The sequence below is a fragment of the Bombina bombina genome, chromosome 2 (genome assembly GCF_027579735.1).
Source record: "Bombina bombina isolate aBomBom1 chromosome 2, aBomBom1.pri, whole genome shotgun sequence".
NCBI classification, from domain to species: domain Eukaryota; kingdom Metazoa; phylum Chordata; class Amphibia; order Anura; family Bombinatoridae; genus Bombina; species Bombina bombina.
In genome coordinates, this window is record NC_069500.1 from 807,607,408 (window position 1) to 807,628,407 (window position 21,000).

At 36.3% G+C, this 21,000-nt stretch overlaps 1 protein-coding gene across 2 annotated transcripts in view; it reads right to left on the reverse strand.

The window, feature by feature from the left end:
* FBN3 (fibrillin 3) overlaps positions 1-21,000 on the reverse strand; it is a 123,887-nt gene that overhangs the window by 14,993 nt on the left and 87,894 nt on the right. For both annotated transcript variants that reach the window (XM_053703017.1, XM_053703016.1), the window contains exons 21-46: positions 20,587-20,715; positions 20,367-20,492; positions 19,886-20,011; positions 17,923-18,045; positions 16,919-17,044; positions 11,655-11,780; positions 10,940-11,062; positions 10,152-10,274; positions 9,852-9,977; positions 9,618-9,740; positions 9,194-9,316; positions 8,950-9,111; positions 8,347-8,415; positions 7,077-7,202; positions 5,897-6,022; positions 4,760-4,909; positions 4,170-4,241; positions 3,949-4,074; positions 3,270-3,395; positions 2,789-2,914; positions 2,569-2,685; positions 1,833-1,961; positions 1,273-1,392; positions 984-1,109; positions 734-886; positions 271-336 (exon numbers count right to left, since the gene is read on the reverse strand). In XM_053703017.1, coding sequence (XP_053558992.1) covers positions 271-336; positions 734-886; positions 984-1,109; positions 1,273-1,392; positions 1,833-1,961; positions 2,569-2,685; positions 2,789-2,914; positions 3,270-3,395; positions 3,949-4,074; positions 4,170-4,241; positions 4,760-4,909; positions 5,897-6,022; positions 7,077-7,202; positions 8,347-8,415; positions 8,950-9,111; positions 9,194-9,316; positions 9,618-9,740; positions 9,852-9,977; positions 10,152-10,274; positions 10,940-11,062; positions 11,655-11,780; positions 16,919-17,044; positions 17,923-18,045; positions 19,886-20,011; positions 20,367-20,492; positions 20,587-20,715 — 3,168 coding nt within the window. The remainder of the gene's footprint in view (positions 1-270; positions 337-733; positions 887-983; positions 1,110-1,272; positions 1,393-1,832; positions 1,962-2,568; positions 2,686-2,788; positions 2,915-3,269; positions 3,396-3,948; positions 4,075-4,169; positions 4,242-4,759; positions 4,910-5,896; positions 6,023-7,076; positions 7,203-8,346; positions 8,416-8,949; positions 9,112-9,193; positions 9,317-9,617; positions 9,741-9,851; positions 9,978-10,151; positions 10,275-10,939; positions 11,063-11,654; positions 11,781-16,918; positions 17,045-17,922; positions 18,046-19,885; positions 20,012-20,366; positions 20,493-20,586; positions 20,716-21,000) is intronic.

Consider the following 21,000-nt stretch of genomic DNA (forward strand, 5'->3'; position numbering starts at 1 on the left):
TGGAGAGAAAAAACAGAAGGCATTGCTTTGTAGACTGTTAATAATAGCAAGAAGAAGAATAGCAATATTAATAACATTATATCAGAAAGGAAATGTAGCTACTCACTATTGGGATAATGCTAGATAGATAGATAGATAGATAGATAGATAGATAGATAGATAGAAAGATATATATATATATAGATAAACAGGCTGGCAGACAGTAACGCTTGCTTTTAAAAATCTAGCTGAGTATGGACTTGAGCATAGATATAGATATATGTTACTCACCCTCTCTAGTGTCACCCATGCCAGGGATGGCTCCATGTCCATAAGGACACAGTTCCTGGAAAGCCACTATAAAATATAAGTAAGTCCATGTGAATATTCCAATAGACAAAATGACAACAATAGATAAGGGTATACAGTATCTTCTTAAGCGACAGCGTGTGTGATTTATTATACACACTTATAGCAAACAGGCTAATATATTGCTACTATGTTGCACTGACAGCGTGTGTGATTTATTATACACACTTATAGCAAACAGGCTAATATATTGCTACTATGTTGCACTGACAGCGTGTGTGATTTATTATACACACTTATAGCAAACAGGCTAATATATTGCTACTATGTTGCACTGACAGCGTGTGTGATTTATTATACACACTTATAGCAAACAGGCTAATATATTGCTACTATGTTGCACTGACCCCTTTAAAATTGCCCAGCAAATGTCTCCCATTCTTACCATTTCCTTCCTGGGGGCAAAGCTCACAAGGGTCTCCCCAGCCTTCTCCTGGCATCTTACTACAACAGCACCTGGCTTTTGTGGTATTAAAGGCCTTGGGTACAGAGCACTTCCCGTTATCAAATCGAGTAAAGCAGAAGCTCTGACGAGTGTCTGGAGACAAAGATAATTGTGCAGTCAGACAAACAGGTTCTTCTTAAAAGGTATGGCCATGTAAGATACAGTATTTGTTACCATAACTTGTACTTACCAAAGCAGCGACGTCCGTTGTCAGACAATACAAATCCTGGGGGACAGACACACTGGAAGCTGCCAGGAGTATTGGTGCAAGTTCCAAACAAACATATATTGGGCTCCTCATCACATTCATTGATATCTATAAAGAACACAATAGGCAGTGAGGCATAAGCAGTACTGCAAACACAGCTCAGAATTGTCATGTGTGATTAACCATGGTAATTTGTTGTTTCTTTCTGCACAACTATACATTTATAGCATAGTTAAATTAGTTAAATCGTGTGTAACAGAGGACCACTCACCAATACAGTTGTCATTTTGTACTTCATATCCTGGGGGACAGATGCAACGGAAAGATCCCTCCAGATTCTGGCACGTTCCAGGAGAACAGGTACCAGGCAGGCTGATACACTCGTTAATATCTACAGAACAACAAATGTTGTTTAAATACAGCATGAAAATAAAAATGTCTGGGATATAAATAAGCATTATGGCAAGGTCTGCAAAACAATGCAAATTATGCCAACTTTTTCTAAGTAGTATTTAATTTCTGATAGATGCTATGAATTTATAAATGTTTTTTGTCCATTTAGTTATTGAGCAAATAAACCAGGTAGTTTATAGTTGCAATATTCTCTTTAAGTTTAAACTTTTTTAGATAGGCTAATAGTGAGTCTAAATGGACTACATGGTTATGTGTTGAAAATATATACAGCTGTTCTTTAACATTCCTTATAATGTTTATTATCACATTATCTCCATTAACTAGATATGTACAATATTTGGATCACTCAGTTCTTTGGAAGACCATTAGTTTAGAGCTTCTTGAACAGACTGAGATAACATGAGAGTCCATACTCACCTACGCAGTTCTTGCCATCAGGAGTTATCTCATAGCCTTCATGGCAGAGACACTGGAAGGAACCAACATTGTTAATGCACTGTCCATTGCGGCAGACTTGACCCACGAGAGAAGAGCACTCATCTATGTCTATGTGGTTGTAGAGAGAGAGAGAGAATCAGTGGTTGCATTAGACTGATCAGTCTTGCGCTAATTTAGTTAAAATTGTTTGACAGCTCTGCATCTCTGATTCAAGTATAGTATTCTGTACTGTATATAGTCCTCATTTTAATAATACATGAAAAAACAAGTGTGAAGATTTTGCTTTTTCTGTAGATATTTGTACGTCAGACTGTTTCAAATCTAGTACAATAACAGGCTAAGTAATGGCCCTATGAGTTAGTATTATTGTGAAATTTGAGAAGAAATATCACTCATCCTTTACAAAGGTGGAGGAGTCAATAAAGTCTAGATTTAAAGATACTTGTATGAACTGGAAATCAAAACAACAAGGGAGTGGCCTTATTTTAATTAGGAGATCACAGAAATAAATTATATAGCTTATAATGATATTTTTATGTAAAATTGTCCATCTGTATTTTATTAGTTTTGTTCTTTTTGTGTTTTCAGAAGACATAATTATTAGTCATTAATCATTTGTACTAGAGAAATATAACTGATATTGAAACATAATTTGATCAATTTCTTGGGTTTTTGCAGCATATGACATTTTGCATTAATTCTAATCTTTACGTACCCATGCAGTCATTGTTGTGAGTCAGTTCAAAGCCCGGGAAGCAAAGACAGTTGTAAGAGCCAACAGTGTTCTTGCAGGTTCCATTACCACAAGGCTGTCTGTCACATTCATCAATATCTAAAGAAGACCATACAATGAGATGTAAATGATCAGCAACTGTCATATAAAATCGGTCACATCATGTACACTTCTATGTTTAAAAGTGAATGACAAAGCTCACCCATGCACATGGTCTGATCTCCACTGGCTTTGAATCCATTGTGGCAGACACAGATATAGCTGCCCTCTGTGTCTTTGCATGTACCGTGGCTACAGACATTGGGGATTTCTTGGCACTCATTGCGACCTGTAGAAAACAAGGGAAGTTGGTGAATGCACAGCGTTTTAACGCTTATCGACTTATACATGGGCAAGGGATTTTTATGCACTATATATATATATATATATATATCTTTATGTACTATATTTTTTCTAAAATGAGTCCATTTGTGATTTTTTTACTGCTACTCTTAGTGTCTTGTATGTAGCTTTGTGACAGCTTTAGTTAGCATAATCCAGTAACAGTCCCCAAAAGACCAGCAAACAGAAACGTTTTCTGGAATCGGTATAAATATATTCATGCACCTTCACCATGTGCTGTAACCAACACATTGCATAAAAATATATATACTAAAAGAAAGCAAGAAAGAGACGGTACTTACCCACACAGGCACCACTTGGAGAAAGCTTGTATCCACTGGAGCACTCACATCTATATGACCCAGGGATATTAATACAGTCTGCATTTCTTTGGCACAGGTTTTCACCACTGCTACATTCATCAATATCTGTAAAACAAGACAGTTTTAATAAACTTACAATTTGTTCCATAAATATTCTACTAATACATTTTCTTTTTGTTTTTCATTTCTGTGTTTAAAGCACACATCTCTCTGGACCTTTGTTTAATTATCTTTATTGAATCTATCTGTTCCACTTGTTCAGAAATGATCGGATTCCAGTGCTTTGGACATTATTAAACATTCTCCAGCAATCTTATAATATACTTGCAATTAAACCTTAGCAACAATTAACTCCATTCTCTTTTGATTCACCCTAATTACTCCACTCTATATTTCACAGTTTTTATGCTTCACCTATAATATCTACCTAGATCTATCTCAGCTCTTCTAGATCATGAGCTCCTTTGACTTTTTCATATTCATTTATTGTTACAATAATGATCTAAATACATCATAATTATCATTTAATTTTATTTAACTTAATCTTTAAACACATATAGTTAACTAAAGTTAATTATTGACTATATTGTTCTACTATTTCTACTCTGACAAAGAGAGGTTATTATGAGACTCTATGCCAGCGTCTCGGGTTACAAACCTTCACAGATGAGGAGGATGTTGTTGTAGCTGAAGCCCATTGGGCACTCACAACGGAAGCTTCCAATCTGGTTGATGCAGACGCCATTGCTACAGATGCCTGGAATTTCACTGCACTCATCAATATCTGTGTGACATGAGAAGAAAAACAAAGCAGGATATATAAGATGGTCTTATCCGTGCATTATTATTGTTATATTTAACTCCACTCAGTGATCTTACCTGTAGGTTTGCCAGTACGGATGTCAATAATGAATCCAGGAGCCTGGTTACCACAAAGAATTTGGTATTCAGCTGTAAATACAACGCAAGCTCAAATTTAAACAAAATCTTGGATCTTTGATTTTTAAAATAACATTCATTGTAAAAATGTGTCTAGAGCTGCAATATGTGTTCATTTAATGTAATAAATAATAGCAGAATATCTGCCAACATTATTCCTTAATCAAAATATAATCAGCCTAGAAATAAGAATAGTCCTAAATTAAACTAGTAGAAAAGTGCTATAAAGTAACATAAAACATTAATTGTGATTAATACCACAAACCCTAGCTACTTTCTCTCTTAAATATATGTTCTTTATAATTTGCATACATATCTGACAATTATCTGTGATTTGACGAGATTTGAACTCATCGCAACATTTAAAATGGGAAAAGCCAAGAAGTGACCCCGACATAATGTTAGTAAAATGTTGACATATTTTTATAACTACTTGTGGTTAATGTCAGTGCCAGATACATTCACTCTGAGGCTAGGAGGCAAATACTGGTGCTATTAGGTATAACTGTTTGACATTGCTGAAAACTTACGGCTGGCAGGAACAGGACATGGCTCACAAGGTTTATTCCAGGCCTTGCCAATATTGTAAGAGCAACAGCACATCTTCTTGGTCATGTTGGAAGGTAGCTCGTTCTCACATGTATCATTGTAGTTGCGGTAACAAACACTCTTCCTCATGTCTAAAAAGCAAGAATAAGGAAGAGGGTCATGTGAGTAGAGGGGAAACGGACAAACAATAAGCTCAAGGAATTTAGAACTTTTTCTACAAGAATGTTTTTTTCTTGGCTCAGACTGTTATTACAGGTAGAAAACCCTTTATCCACACTGCTTGGGACCGGAAAAGGTTTGGATTTTAGAACAGTTTGGGTTTTGGAATATTTGCATCTTTAAAATGGGTCCAAGTGTAAGCAAAAATATCTTATGTCATTTAGGCAATGTTTAAATGTCATAATACAGCTTATACAGGCAACTAAAGGTAGTTTTTTTAATCATATTTAATACTTTTCTGACTTACAGGCAGGAAAAATTGTAATTTTTTTAAAGTTTTTTTATTTTTTAAATATTAATTTAAAAGTTTGGATTTGGGAACATGTACCTGTATAAACTGAAAAAAGCATTTGTAGTTCAGCTATAAGATTTTTTTAAAATAAATTTTAAGTATGACATTTTAAAAATAGAATGACTACTAAAATGGACTCTGTGGCATAGCCTTATCTTATTGTATTTTATTTTTAGTGTACACATAAGTACTTACCTTTGATTATTTTTGAATTATTACAAAAATTTTATTCATTATCACAAATTTCCAAAATGTTTTTCGAACTCAGCATTTGAGCTGATACATTTTCGCATGTCTCATAAACAAGTTCAACTTCATAAAGCCAATAATTTTATAATAATATAATTAAACTGTGATCATTAAGTCATATGAAACATGTTTATAGCTCAGTTTAGCTAATAGACTGCTGCAATTAATTGTATAGGAAATAAGATAGCTAGATCAATACATTTTATGTATTTGCTGTATGTGATTTATGAATGCATATTGATATCTGAATACTATAAAAAATATATTTAAAGATTAGAGAGCTTAAAATATAACACTGAAGGCTGCAAGAGATGAGTAGAGATATCACAATATTAAACATAAATATATCCATGCATACCCATACAGTTGTTTCCTCCGTTAACTTGCATATATTCTGGCGGACAAACACAGGTGTAGTTTCCAAGGGTATTGTAGCAAGTCCCGGGACCACAAATACCAATATGTGCAGAGCACTCATCAATATCTGAAAACAGACAGAATACGTTTCAATGTCATCCAGGAGACAAGTGAAATACAACTGTGGAAAATAATTTGCTTGATTTAAAAGTTCACAAGCAAAACATTTTTTCATGTAAACGTTCACAGTTGGGTAGATTATTCTCCACAGATATAACGGTAAACTGAACCTTACTTGGTATGACTTAGCATCCTTATAGTATAATTAATACAGACAATGGAATAACTTATCATGATTCCTTATCTACTTCTTTGTCTAGCAGCACAGTTTACCCTCATCATAATGCTGGCAAACTGAACAACTTAAAGGGACATTCCAGCCAAAATTAGAATCCACATGGATACATTTCAGTTTTGACTAGAAGCATTTTTGTAATATACATGTATTAGCAAAAATGCTTCCAATAAAAGCTATTGCAGTTTAAAAAGTGTATTTAAGTATGCACTGTGCACCAGCATCTTAAACAGATAACTTGCTCAGAGAGTCTAAGGTGATTGTATCATCTGGCTCAATTTGTTAATTGCTGACATGAAAGTAAATTAAGTAATGTAAATTAATCTAGGGTAACATGCCTTAAACAATGTAAAGTTGTTACTTTACAGTCAGAAATAGTGCAATATGGGGCTTATAGAGATATTTGGTACACAGCAATAATGTCCTACTTTCAGTTGATCGTATCTAGGTATCTGCATAATCTATTTGTATCTCACAATGTACTATCATAAAATGTCTACAGCCTATTATCTTGTTTCATTTGTCAACATTATGCCTGATGAAGTTTAGTCCAGAAAGACTGCAGTCATATGTGATAAATTTGCCATCAATCGTTTACTCAACTTGTCTTCTGCTTTAACTTGACCAACTAGAATTAATTTACTTTCTTTACTGTAGTTATTTGGCCACCCAAAATGACCATGTGCAAGTATATACAAATATAGTGTTATACAGCATATTTATGTTTAATGGTTTCCACCAGTAACATAACATTTATAAATCATAAACATAGCAACTTCTGACTCTGTTTATGGGTTTAACAGATTTTAAGACGCAGTTGAGTTACCTTCACAGATGCGAGTGTCTTCATTTAGGTAGTAACCTGCTGGGCATTCGCACTGGAAGCTTCCGAAGGTGTTCACACAGTTACCACCCTGGCAAAGACCTGGCAATTCCTGGCATTCATCAATGTCTGAAATAAAGAAGTAAGCAAACTTAAGACTTGTACTAGGGACTTCTAAAGTTTGAGGACCTGTGAGGCAGATTTACTTTTCCAGGTGTAAAGCTTATGTAAACTTGATTCTAAACATAAGAACATAGAGATTTCTTGTAAATAAATTATGTGCTAAACGTTTGGACTGCATTAAATCTACATTATGGTTAGCAGATAAGAAGAATAAATTGATAGATGGCATAAGGATATAAAACAATCCCACTTTGACTTTATATTAGCCCAATAAAATAAACATATTACATCACACACAAAATCAAAGCATAATTAAGCAATGCAAAATAATGGTGTGCTACTGTCACATAAAATATTGTGCAGTTCAGCTGATCTCATTTTAAAACACACTGATAGGCAGACAAAATAATTTAAGCACAAAATACACCCAAGCGCTGCACAGTTCATTAGGCTGAAACACTTTAAAAAGCGCTAAAGCAAAAACACATTTTATTCACACACACAGATATCAACAACACGTTGATTGCATCACTAATAGCAACTAAGGACTCTTTCCATTAAAGGGACACTGAACCCAATTTTTTTTTCGTGATTCAGATAGAGCATGAAATTTTAAGCAACTTTCTAATTTACTCCTATTATCAATTTTTCTTCGTTCTCTTGCTATCTTTATTTGAAAAAGAAGGCATCTAAGCTGTTTTTTGGTTCAGAACTGTGAACAGCACTTTTTTATTGGTGGATGAATTTATCCACCAATCAGCAAGAACAACTGTTGTTCACCACAATATTCTTGCATTTAAAATAAAGATACCAAGAGAATGAAGAAAAATTAATAATAGGAGTAAATTAGAAAGTTGCTTAAAATGTCATGCTCTATCTGAATCACAAAATAAAAAATTTGGGTTCAGTGTCCCTTTAAGCAGTAATTAGGTTTACACGAGGTCACAAATTGATAAATATGGTGTCGGAAGCAATTTCGTTTATCAACTGCTTCTGATGGCGCATTTTACCTCAATATATTGGTGTCCCATAGAACGTATTAGAAGCTATTAAACAATAACTTTAATATATATATATATATATATATATATATATATATATATATATATATATATATATATATATATATATATATAAAATGCTTACTAACCTTCCAAGATAACTGTGATAGGGTTTGGTCTGAATCCTTCTCCGCCTGGACACAAAGTCTTGTACTCAGCTGGAATACAGTAGAAATATTTTTAATATCAACAGCATCTAATATTAATACAATCATAACATAAATAATAAATGGTTTCTTTTTTACTCTCTGTCTCTTATAATGTGCATTCATATTTACTGTACCTCAACAATAAATAAAGGCAACTATAGATATCAGCATTAAATAGTGTTTATCTTACAGATGCACTGAATATTTACATACAATTTAGTCAGATCATTATTCATGTGTAGCAGTAAGCATATTACAGTAGCATATATGTTGCTAAGTGTCAATCAAACAACATCCAGGAGAGACAGTCAAAAAAAGCTAAGGACAGCATCTGAAAGAGCCTGAAGGAAAAACTTTCTTCCAGAAAAAAAAAAATGATAATTTCCATTCTAAAATTGTTTTGAAATAGTATTTACTCTATTGTGTATGGGTTTTGGGGCCTTCATTGCCCTCTTAACCTATACGTTGCATTGCAGCTACTACAAGTTATTACTGTGCGTGTACACTGGCATCTATGTCTAGCTAATTTATTTACTAACTTACTGGAGTTAGCAGGTGGGCAAATTTCACAGGGGTTTCCCCATGCACGGCCTAAAGAGCAGCAGCAGGAAGCGCGAGTTACACCGACGCCAATCTCAGCACTGCAGGAGAGACCACCGTCACCTCGCACAAGAGTTTCCAGAAAGCAGTTTCCAATGCGGGTATCTGTAGGAAAAATAAGATACATTAGCTAGGAGACTCAGACTGGTTCTTAATTGTATAAATATGTTTGGTCTATTGCCCTCACCAACACAGCCCACTCCTGTGGGGTTCAGCTCAAAGTCCTGTGGGCAGTTGCACTTGTAGCCTCCAGGTGTGTTAACACACAATCCGTTGATGCAATTTACTGGGTCAGCACATTCATTAACATCTTAAAGAGGAAAAGGGAGGGACACAAGAGAGAATATCTTACTAGATGGCTAATGATAGAGCAACATAATGAGTAGAAACGCACACTCCTAATTCCTTTATGTTTAATCATATGCTCAGTATTGAATCCCTCTGCTTCTCACATATTGCTGTCACTAATCCTATTTTGGAGATAGAGTGTAAGCTATTTAGAGTCCTTTCTCCCAAAGGCTCATTATTTACTAATGTAGTAAAGTAAGATGTAGAGTCCAGTTTGGCTTTTTCTTTAATAGTTAAGAGCTATGCTCATCAGAGACTCTCACCAGTACAGTTTCCTCCACTCCTGTCCAGTTCATAACCATCATCACAGACACAGCGGAACATTCCAGGCAAGTTCTGACAGCTCCCAAAGACACAGATGTTCTGGAATGTACATTCATCAATATCTGCAAGGAAAAAACAATTTAGCAAGAGGCAGCAACAGTAAACATAAATGTCACAATCTAGCTATCCAACTATCCATTCTGTGCTCCAGATACTGAAGAGTGACCTCTTACCTTGACAAGCCTTGCTATCCTCGGTAGGTGTGAATCCCATCTCACACTCACAGCGATATCCTCCAGGAGCATTCAGGCAGTGCCCATTTTCACACAAATTAACATTGTCTGCACACTCATCAACATCTGCAATCAGTAAACAAACCCCCAAAATATGGGTTATTAAAATGTATCTCAAATAACACAACTGAATACTTATATATACTACTATACTTTGTATATTGACCATTACTTTTAACTATTATAAGTAGTAAAAGTGTCCATCTGAAGTATGGGTGAAGTTTAATTTTCCAACAGTACCTGAGCAGGTAAAACCATCCCCATTGAACCCTTCATTGCATGTGCATCGGTATGATCCTGGTGTATTAACGCAGTTGGCATTCACGTTACAGTTATGGTCTTCAGTAGAGCATTCATCAAGATCTGAAAAATGGAGGGAGAATGCCTGCTTAGTGTCTTCTTACTGAAGGTGGATTCATATTTAAAAACATAAAATCTGTGGTTGGGTAATAGCTAAAGGAACATAGTCCTGTATCTTAAAGATTATGAGTTGACTCTAGACTACTAGCTATATCCATGTACTAAAAGTGTACGTCATTATAAGAGGAAAATATTAGACTGAAGAAAACTTAAAAAAACAATGCTAGTGTTTAAAGTCAAAGGTATTAGCAAATAAAAGAGTGGCGATCATATAACCATAAAAGTCACCAATAAGACCTCATCTAAAATAACTGTGCAAATCTAGAGACCATATCCACAAAAGGACATAGACCAGGGATTGTTAAAATGTGCACTAGACAAATATTCCATTTCTATAAAATTTTTCAACACTATACAAACAATAATAATATCACAGAATCTACTATATTTTGCTAGTAAACATCTTAACATGACCAGAGAAAAACTACAGCAGGATAGGTAAATTATTCCGAGATATTATCGACTGAAACTTCTCAGTCAGGGTGAAGCTGTCTGCTGTCCATCAAAGTATAGTAAATGGCTCCAGCCTAATATTGTACGGGGAACATAGACTTTCAGGGTAGCATATTACAAGTTCCCATACTTGTTTATTGCTAAAGGTTACTTACCGACACACTTAAGTCCATCTCCGACCCAGCCAGTTCTGCATTTGCATTTAAAGCTTCCAGGCGTGTTGACACAGGATGCGTGAATATCGCAGTTGTGAGCTCCTATTTCACACTCATCAACATCTGTGGTAAGGAAGCATGGTGCTCATTAAATATTTAAATATGAATTATTACACACGTCACTATGATTGTGACTCTTCATAAAATATAGCAATGACATAGTCTAATGTCTATAGTCTACTGTGATAAAAATGACAAAAAATAACAGTTCACAACACAGAAAAAGGGAAAGTTGAATTAACTACTATATGTTGTCCTCCATTGAAGAGGACTGGGGCTTTAAGAACTATTATTTCAGAACATCAAAGCAATGAGAAAAGCAATCAGCACAGTGAGCTACAAAGAATAAACTGCAAAAAAAGTTGGTTCTTCTACTTGATAGTTTCATGGTAAGACAACACCTATTATTTATTTTGCACTATTTTCAAACCAGAAGAACATACATAGGGATAGTAGAATTCTTACTGCATTGGTACATTTTCTACTCCACCTGATAGAGTTTATCAGGAATATAAACAAATAAAAAGAATAAAAACATATTTCAAAGAAAAAAGAAAAAAAAATGTGCACACACATAAACACAGAGACACAGGAAGAAACTATATTGTGGTAATGATATAGAATTAAAGTGACAAGAGCAGCATTTTGCTCATACCTGTGCAACCTGTGGTGCCTTTCTTTACAAAGTAACCCAGCTGGCAGTGACAAATAAAAGAGCCCTTTGTGTTCTCACAGTCTCCATGTAAACAGATGTTGGGGTTGAGGTCGCATTCATTGACATCTGGAAAACAAATTTTTGAATCAACTTTCAAATTTACTTCCATTATCTAAATGTGCACAATTTTTATATATAAACACTTTCTGAGGCACCAGCACCTACTGAGCATGTGCAAGATTCACAGAAAATACGTATATGCATTTTGTGATTGGCTGATGGCTGTCATATGATGCAGTGGGAGGGAAAATAAAAACTAACTTTAAAATTTGTTAGAAAGAAATCTACTGCTCATTTGAAATTCAAACAAGTGCTTTTGCATTGTCTTTTTATTATGCATTAACCGATTATGCTATTCTACTGTCTTTAGTGGTCCTTTAACTTATTAGCTGTCAAAGAGGACTGCAACGCATTGCATAATAATGAAAACATGACACTATACAGAATATACATATATAACAGACAAAAGCTGTCAACATGACAAGTCATCAATGTTGTAATGCAAAGTTAGAGACATTACACTACAAACGTTTTTTTATTGTTTCTATCCTTTGTTCATTCTCAGCTTAGTGTGTCTAAGTGTTTTTATTTTAGAGTTTGCAAAACACTGTGTAATCACTCTAACTGTAGTAAGGGGGCTATTTGCTCAAATGTCTACATAGATGCAACTGCACCTAACTGATGAAGCCCAAATTGACCATTGTCTGGGATTTGTTGGTTCCCCTTTGTTCCCAGGAGAATTACTTGGTATTTTGGGGCTGTACTATATCTCAGGATGGGATCAGACTGATATACTACAGAATATTCTCCTCTGTGAAAAGCATAGGCCTAGATTTAGAGTTCGGCGGTAGCCGTCAAAACCAGCGTTAGAGGCTCCTAACGCTGGTTTTGGGCGCCCGCTGGTATTTGGAGTCAGTCAGGAAAGGGTCTAACGCTCACTTTTCAGCCGCGACTTTTCCATACCGCAGATCCCCCTACGCCATTTGCGTAGCCTATCTTTTCAATGGGATCTTTCTAACGCTGGTATTTAGAGTCGTTTCTGCAGTGAGCGTTAGAGCTCTAACGACAAGATTCCAGCCGCCTGAAAATAGCAGGAGTTAAGAGCTTTCTGGCTAACGCCGGTTTCTAAAGCTCTTAACTACTGTACCCTAAAGTACACTAACACCCATAAACTACCTATGTACCCCTAAACCGAGGTCCCCCCACATCGCCGCCACTCGATTAAAATTTTTAACCCCTAATCTGCCGACCGCCACCTACGTTATACTTATGTACCCCTAATCTGCTGCCCCTAACACCGCCGACCCCTGTATTATATCTATTAACCCCTAACTTGCCCCCCACAACGTCGCCGCAAGCTACTTAAAATAATTAACCCCTAATCTTCCGACCGCAAATCGCCGCCACCTACGTTATCCCTATGTACCCCTAATCTGCTACCCCTAACATCGCCGACCCCTATGTTATATTTATTAACCCCTAATCTGCCCCCCACAACGTCGCCGACACCTACCTACACTTATTAACCCCTAATCTGCCGAGCGGACCTGAGCGCTACTATAATAAAGTTATTAACCCCTAATCCGCCTCACTAACCCTATCATAAATAGTATTAACCCCTAATCTGCCCTCCCTAACATCGCCGACACCTAACTTCAATTATTAACCCCTAATCTTCCGACCGGAGCTCACCGCTATTCTAATAAATGTATTAACCCCTAAAGCTAAGTCTAACCCTAACACTAACACCCCCCTAAGTTAAATATAATTTTTATCTAACGAAATAAATTAACTCTTATTAAATAAATAATTCCTATTTAAAGCTAAATACTTACCTGTAAAATACATCCTAATATAGCTACAATATAAATTATAATTATATTATAGCTATTTTAGGATTAATATTTATTTTACAGGCAACTTTGTAATTATTTTAACCAGGTACAATAGCTATTAAATAGTTAAGAACTATTTAATAGTTACCTAGTTAAAATAATTACAAATTTACCTGTAAAATAAATCCTAACCTAAGATATAATTAAACCTAACACTACCCTATCAATAAAATAATTAAATAAACTACCTACAATTACCTACAATTAACCTAACACTACACTATCAATAAATTAATTAAACACAATTGCTACAAATAAATAAAATTAAATAAACTATCTAAAGTACAAAAAATAAAAAAGAACTAAGTTACAGAAAATAATAAAATATTTACAAACATAAGAAAAATATTACAACAATTTTAAACTAATTACACCTACTCTAAGCCCCCTAATAAAATAACAAAGCCCCCCAAAATAAAAAATTCCCTACCCTATTCTAAAATACAAATATTACAAGCTCTTTTACCTTACCAGCCCTGAACAGGGCCCTTTGCGGGGCATGCCCCAAGAATTTCAGCTCTTTTGCCTGTAAAAAAAAACATACTATACCCCCCCCCAACATTACAACCCACCACCCACATACCCCTAATCTAACCCAAACCCCCCTTAAATAAACCTAACACTACCCCCCTGATGATCTTCCTACCTTGTCTTCACCATGCCAGGTTCACCGATCCGTCCTGGCTCCAAGATCTTCATCCACCCCAAGCGGGGGCTAGACATCCACTGAAGAAGTCCAGAAGAGGGTCCAAAGTCTTCCTCCTATCCGGCAAGAAGAGGACATCCGGACCGGCAAACATCTTCTCCAAGCGGCATCTTCTATCTTCTTCCATCCGATGACGACCGGCTCCATCTTGAAGACGTCCAGCGCGGATCCATCCTCTTCTTCCGACGACTAGACGACGAATGACGGTTCCTTTAAGGGACGTCATCCAAGATGGCGTCCCTCGAATTCCGATTGGCTGATAGGATTCTATCAGCCAATCGGAATTAAGGTAGGAATTTTCTGATTGGCTGATGGAATCAGCCAATCAGAATATAGTTCAATCCGATTGGCTGATCCAATCAGCCAATCAGATTGAGCTCGCATTCTATTGGCTGATCGGAACAGCCAATAGAATGCGAGCTCAATCTGATTGGCTGATTGGATCAGCCAATCGGATTGAACTTGATTCTGATTGGCTGATTCCATCAGCCAATCAGAAAATTCCTACCTTAATTCCGATTGGCTGATAGAATCCTATCAGCCAATCGGAATTCGAGGGACGCCATCTTGGATGACGTCCCTTAAAGGAACCGTCATTCGTCGTCTAGTCGTCGGAAGAAGAGGATGGATCCGCGCTGGACGTCTTCAAGATGGAGCCGGTCGTCATCGGATGGAAGAAGATAGAAGATGCCGCTTGGAGAAGATGTTTGCCGGTCCGGATGTCCTCTTCTTGCCGGATAGGAGGAAGACTTTGGACCCTCTTCTGGACTTCTTCAGTGGATGTCTAGCCCCCGCTTGGGGTGGATGAAGATCTTGGAGCCAGGACGGATCGGTGAACCTGGCATGGTGAAGACAAGGTAGGAAGATCATCAGGGGGGTAGTGTTAGGTTTATTTAAGGGGGGTTTGGGTTAGATTAGGGGTATGTGGGTGGTGGGTTGTAATGTTGGGGGGGGGTATAGTATGTTTTTTTTTACAGGCAAAAGAGCTGAAATTCTTGGGGCATGCCCCGCAAAGGGCCCTGTTCAGGGCTGGTAAGGTAAAAGAGCTTGTAATATTTGTATTTTAGAATAGGGTAGGGAATTTTTTATTTTGGGGGGCTTTGTTATTTTATTAGGGGGCTTAGAGTAGGTGTAATTAGTTTAAAATTGTTGTAATATTTTTCTTATGTTTGTAAATATTTTATTATTTTCTGTAACTTAGTTCTTTTTTATTTTTTGTACTTTAGATAGTTTATTTAATTTTATTTATTTGTAGCAATTGTGTTTAATTAATTTATTGATAGTGTAGTGTTAGGTTAATTGTAGGTAATTGTAGGTAGTTTATTTAATTATTTTATTGATAGGGTAGTGTTAGGTTTAATTATATCTTAGGTTAGGATTTATTTTACAGGTAAATTTGTAATTATTTTAACTAGGTAACTATTAAATAGTTCTTAACTATTTAATAGCTATTGTACCTGGTTAAAATAATTACAAAGTTGCCTGTAAAATAAATATTAATCCTAAAATAGCTATAATATAATTATAATTTATATTGTAGCTATATTAGGATGTATTTTACAGGTAAGTATTTAGCTTTAAATAGGAATTATTTATTTAATAAGAGTTAATTTATTTCGTTAGATAAAAATTATATTTAACTTAGGGGGGTGTTAGTGTTAGGGTTAGACTTAGCTTTAGGGGTTAATACATTTATTAGAATAGCGGTGAGCTCCGGTCGGAAGATTAGGGGTTAATAAGTGTAGGTAGGTGTCGGCGACGTTGTGGGGGGCAGATTAGGGGTTAATAAATATAACATAGGGGTCGGCGATGTTAGGGGTAGCAGATTAGGGGTACATAGGGATAACGTAGGTGGCGGCGATTTGCGGTCGGAAGATTAGGGGTTAATTATTTTAAGTAGCTTGCGGCGACGTTGTGGGGGGCAAGTTAGGGGTTAATAGATATAATACAGGGGTCGGCGGTGTTAGGGGCAGCAGATTAGGGGTACATAGGGATAACGTAGGTGGCGGCGGTTTACGGAGCGGCAGATTAGGGGTTAAAAGTGTAATGCAGGGGTCAGCGATAGCGGGGGCGGCAGATTAGGGGTTAATAAGTGTAAGGTTAGGGGTGTTTAGACTCGGGGTACATGTTAGGGTGTTAGGTGCAGACGTAGGAAGTGTTTCCCCATAGGAAACAATGGGGCTGCGTTAGGAGCTGAACGCTGCTTTTTTGCAGGTGTTAGGTTTTTTTTCAGCTCAAACAGTCCCATTGTTTCCTATGGGAGAATCGTGCACGAGCACGTTTTTGATGCCGGCCGCGTCCGTAAGCAACTCTGGTATCGAGAGTTGCATTTGCGGTAAAAATGCTCTACGCTCCTTTTTTGGAGCCTAACGCAGCATTTGTTTGAACTCTCGATACCAGAGTTAAATTTATGGTGCGGCCAGAAAAAAACCCGCGGAGCGTTAACAGCCCTTTTACCGCCGAACTCTAAATCTAGGCCATAGTGAGCTAAAAGAGACCACGTTGAGTGGCACAGGCCAATTCAACAAGCATGGATTTTTTTCAGCATTTAATTGTACAGGATCTGTGAGGCAACCTGATTGTAGAGTAAAAATAATTCTTACCAATACAAGTCTTCATATCCAAAGAGGCCATAAACCCATCAAAGCACAAACAGCGGTATTCCCCTGGGATGTTAGTGCACTGCCCACCATCACAGATTTCTGGGTTATCCTCACATTCATCAATATCTAGAAAACACAACATAATGTAATTAGGTTCATTAGTGACTAAATTCTGGTTGATAAAGCTAAGAAATTATTAAAAAAAGAAAACAATTTAAAATGCATTATAACTTATCTGGTCATACACATGGGATTATTTGTTGATAACATATTTCAATGTATCTTAGTTCCTAATGAACAAAGGTTTATTCAAACAGACTTGCTAGATTTATTTTTTATTTATTGTCATATGCAGATACAACAACACTCTCCTTTTATGGCACAGATATGATTGGCCAGCTCCTTACTTACATATATAATAATATCAGTCCAGCTACATCTATAAAACAATATCCTTTTTTGTTTCATAAGGTCCAGGTACAAAAAAGTCATTTTTGTACCTGCACCTTATGAAACAATAAAGAGTATTGGTTTATAGATGAGGCTGGACTGATATCATTTTATTTTATTTACAGGAAGGACAGTAACATCAGTCTTCAGGAACAAACCAATTTATTGATGCAGAACATATCACCAATTCAAAAGGATAAACAGATACAAAATGATAAGATTTAGCTTACATCAAAAGATATTAATTTAAGGAAAGTCAAATAACTTTCAACACGTAGTAATCAAGAAAGAAAAAATAGAAATATTAATGTAGATGTTTATAATTAATATCTGTATGCGCCACCTCAATAAAAAAAAAACTCACATTCTCCTTTACTACTCAACACACTATAAATTCAGTTTACCACAGATATTAATCAAGTTTATCTTCTTTAGTTTGTCAAAAGAAAACATATTCTTCCATATCACCTATTAGGGGGCATACAGTACATACATTTTTCAGACGCAAAGATGCCTATATTTGTATCATAAAAAGAAACAAATGGTTTCTTTACCTGCGCAAGATCTCTGGTCCGGCATCAAGGCATAACCTTCACTACAACTGCATTCATAGCTGCCTTCAGAGTTGGTACAATGGGTGTCACATCCGCCGTTCATGATTGTACACTCATCAATGTCTATATTAGATAACAAAACATTAGTATAACAGATAACTCTTCAGGTCCAGACAATCAGAAGTGTCTATGAACTAAAATAATTAGGTTAATTGTTCGTTCTTAGAATTGTTATAAATGCTAATGAGGTTGCCAATTAAAATATTTATCTTTTTTTCTTTACATCTTTGAAAATAATATATACATTTTTCTATATAGCTGAGCTTTGACTTTAGACTTCAGAACCTCTAATCCCCCATTAAAAAGGTATTTGGCTAAAGATATAGCAAAGCTCCCCTAAAGTAGTATCACTTTAAATTTCCCACATTACATTGTAACCACAAATCAGTAATGTTATATATACCTAGAGATCAGGATCCCAAGAATATAATATGTGTCTATATCTTTGAATAATTTTTTTCTTTAAAAAAATACAATAAAACTAAAATAAAAATGATAAAAGATCAACATAATGGTTGGTATAAATGCAGTGTAGCAATTAACATACTTTCTTAAAAGTTAATGAGGCCTTCACTTAGTTTAGAAGATAACTGCTGGGGTAGCTAGGTGTCCTGATTGTTATCAGCCAGCAATGTCTTCGGATTTAGAAACGTAAATGTTGTACTATTAGGGGCCTATCTATCAAGCTCCGAACAGAGCTTGATGCCTGTGTTTCTGGCGAGTCTTCAGACTCGCCAGAAACACAAATTATGGAGCAGCGGTCACAAAGACCGCTGCTTCATAACCCTGTCCTCCTGCTCTGAGCAGGCGGACATGAATCGCTGGAATTCAGCCTGATCGAGTACGATCGGGTTGATTGACACCCCCTGCTGGCGGCCCATTGGCCGCGAGTCTTCAGGGGGCGGCGTTGCACCAGCAGCTCTTGTGAGCTGCTGGTGCAATGCTGAACACGGGGAGAGAGTATTGCTCTCCGCATTCAGCGATGTCTTGCGGACCAGATCCGCACTGTCGGATCAGGTCCGCAAGACATTTGTTAAATTGGCCTCATTGGCTTTATTATATAACAAGGTCCGTTAGTACTACAAGAGCACACCTATAAAGGGAACTTTTACTTTATCTTACAAAGGGATATTCCCCGGATTTCCGTTTAATTTAGCACTCACTGAAATTTGAGTTTTATTGAATTAAGATAATGGGGCCCATTTATCAAGCTCCGAATGGGCCCTGCAGGCTCGCCAGAAACAGCAATTATGAAGCAGCGGTCTAAAGACCGCTGCTCCATAACCTGTCCGCCTGCTCTGGGCAGGCAGACAGACATCGCCAAAAATCAACCCGATCAAGTACGATGGGGTTGATTGACACCTCCCTGCTGGAGGCTGATTGGCCGCGAATCTGCAGGGGGCGTATTGCTCTCCGCATTCAGCGAGGTCTGTCGGACCTGATCCGCACTGTCGGATCAGGTCCGACAGACCTTTAATAAATAGGCCTCTTTGTATTTTGTGTTTTACTTGTTTACATTTTGTATTTTGTAAATTGTGTATAAAAGTATATTTTTAATCAGGATTTTTTTTTACAAATTTTATGTTTCTATACATCTTTTACTATTTATATTAGTATTTTACATGCTTTGTATTTTTTTATGTAAAAGTTTTGTAATATGGTATCAGCGAATGAGGACAGAGACATTCATCTCATAATTTCTACACTGCTGATGATTTCTAAAAATGCACATATTAAACTGTTAAAAAAAATATAAAGTTGGGACATTTTAATTTTAACAGATCATTCTTATCCGCACTGGGTGCTCACAACCCTACATCTTCTTCCAAGATATTGCTTGCAAGAGGGGTTTCATTATTTTCTGAGGGACAAAGCTTACAGGTTAAATTATCTATCTACTTACCCACACATCCTTGTCGATCAGGGGTTGACTGGAACCCAGAGTCACAGGAACACTGGTAAGTGCCAATCATATTCACACAACGACCATTTTTGCACAGATTATCACTCAAGGAGCACTCATTTATATCTAGAGAGACACAGAAGAAAGATTTTTGATATTTGCTTGATGGTAAATTAGAAACTTTCATATTGTTTTCTCAATAAATTGGGATTTGTCTCAAAGACTCTCTTCTTAAAAGAGAAAATAAATTATTTGTCTATAATAGTTTTGCAAAAGGCAAAACCAATCGTATTTCATTCCCCCCTCTGAATAACTTCATGCAAATTAATTGATCCCATGAAATTTAAGGGAACATCCTTCCACAATAATAAGAGAACTGATTTTCATTAGCTGATTTACTTGAGACAAGAATGCTTTTTACCAAAGAACTTTCATATATATCTGCAGTATCGCTCTGCTAAGAATTGTCTTCCTTTCTTACCCACACAGGCATTGCCCTCAGGAGTCAGCTCATGGCCAGGAGGACAAATACATTCATAGCTGCCGTCAGTGTTAAAGCAGGTTCCTCCTCTACAGAGTAGCGGGTCCCTCTCGCATTCATCAATGTCTAAGGAGATTAGAAGACAAAGGCTTAAGATTTTGGACAAAAAAGGTATAATCAAGTGGTTCCTAAATAAAGTAAATTATTATCATATTGTTACCCATGCAGTTCTTCATCATCATGAAGCCACTTTCATAACCGTCAAAGCACTCGCACTCAAAGCTTCCAGGAGTGTTGACGCATGTCCCATGTCCACACAAGTCAGGGGAAATTCTGCATTCGTCTATATCTGAGGGGTGCAAGAAATAACTATATAAGCAAAATGGAGACATGGAGATCTGATAATATATACATACATATATATTACTCATATTCCTAAATTACTCATTTGATAAATGAATACTAAATTACTTAATTTGATATTTAATCTTGTTTAAAATGAAATAGTATCTCATGATTTGTTAGTTATTAAAAAGAAGACGTAGCGATTCATTGTACAATTTCCGACTACAGTAATCTGAATTATAAAAATATATAATATTTCTATATTGTATTTATGTATAAAGAAGTTGCA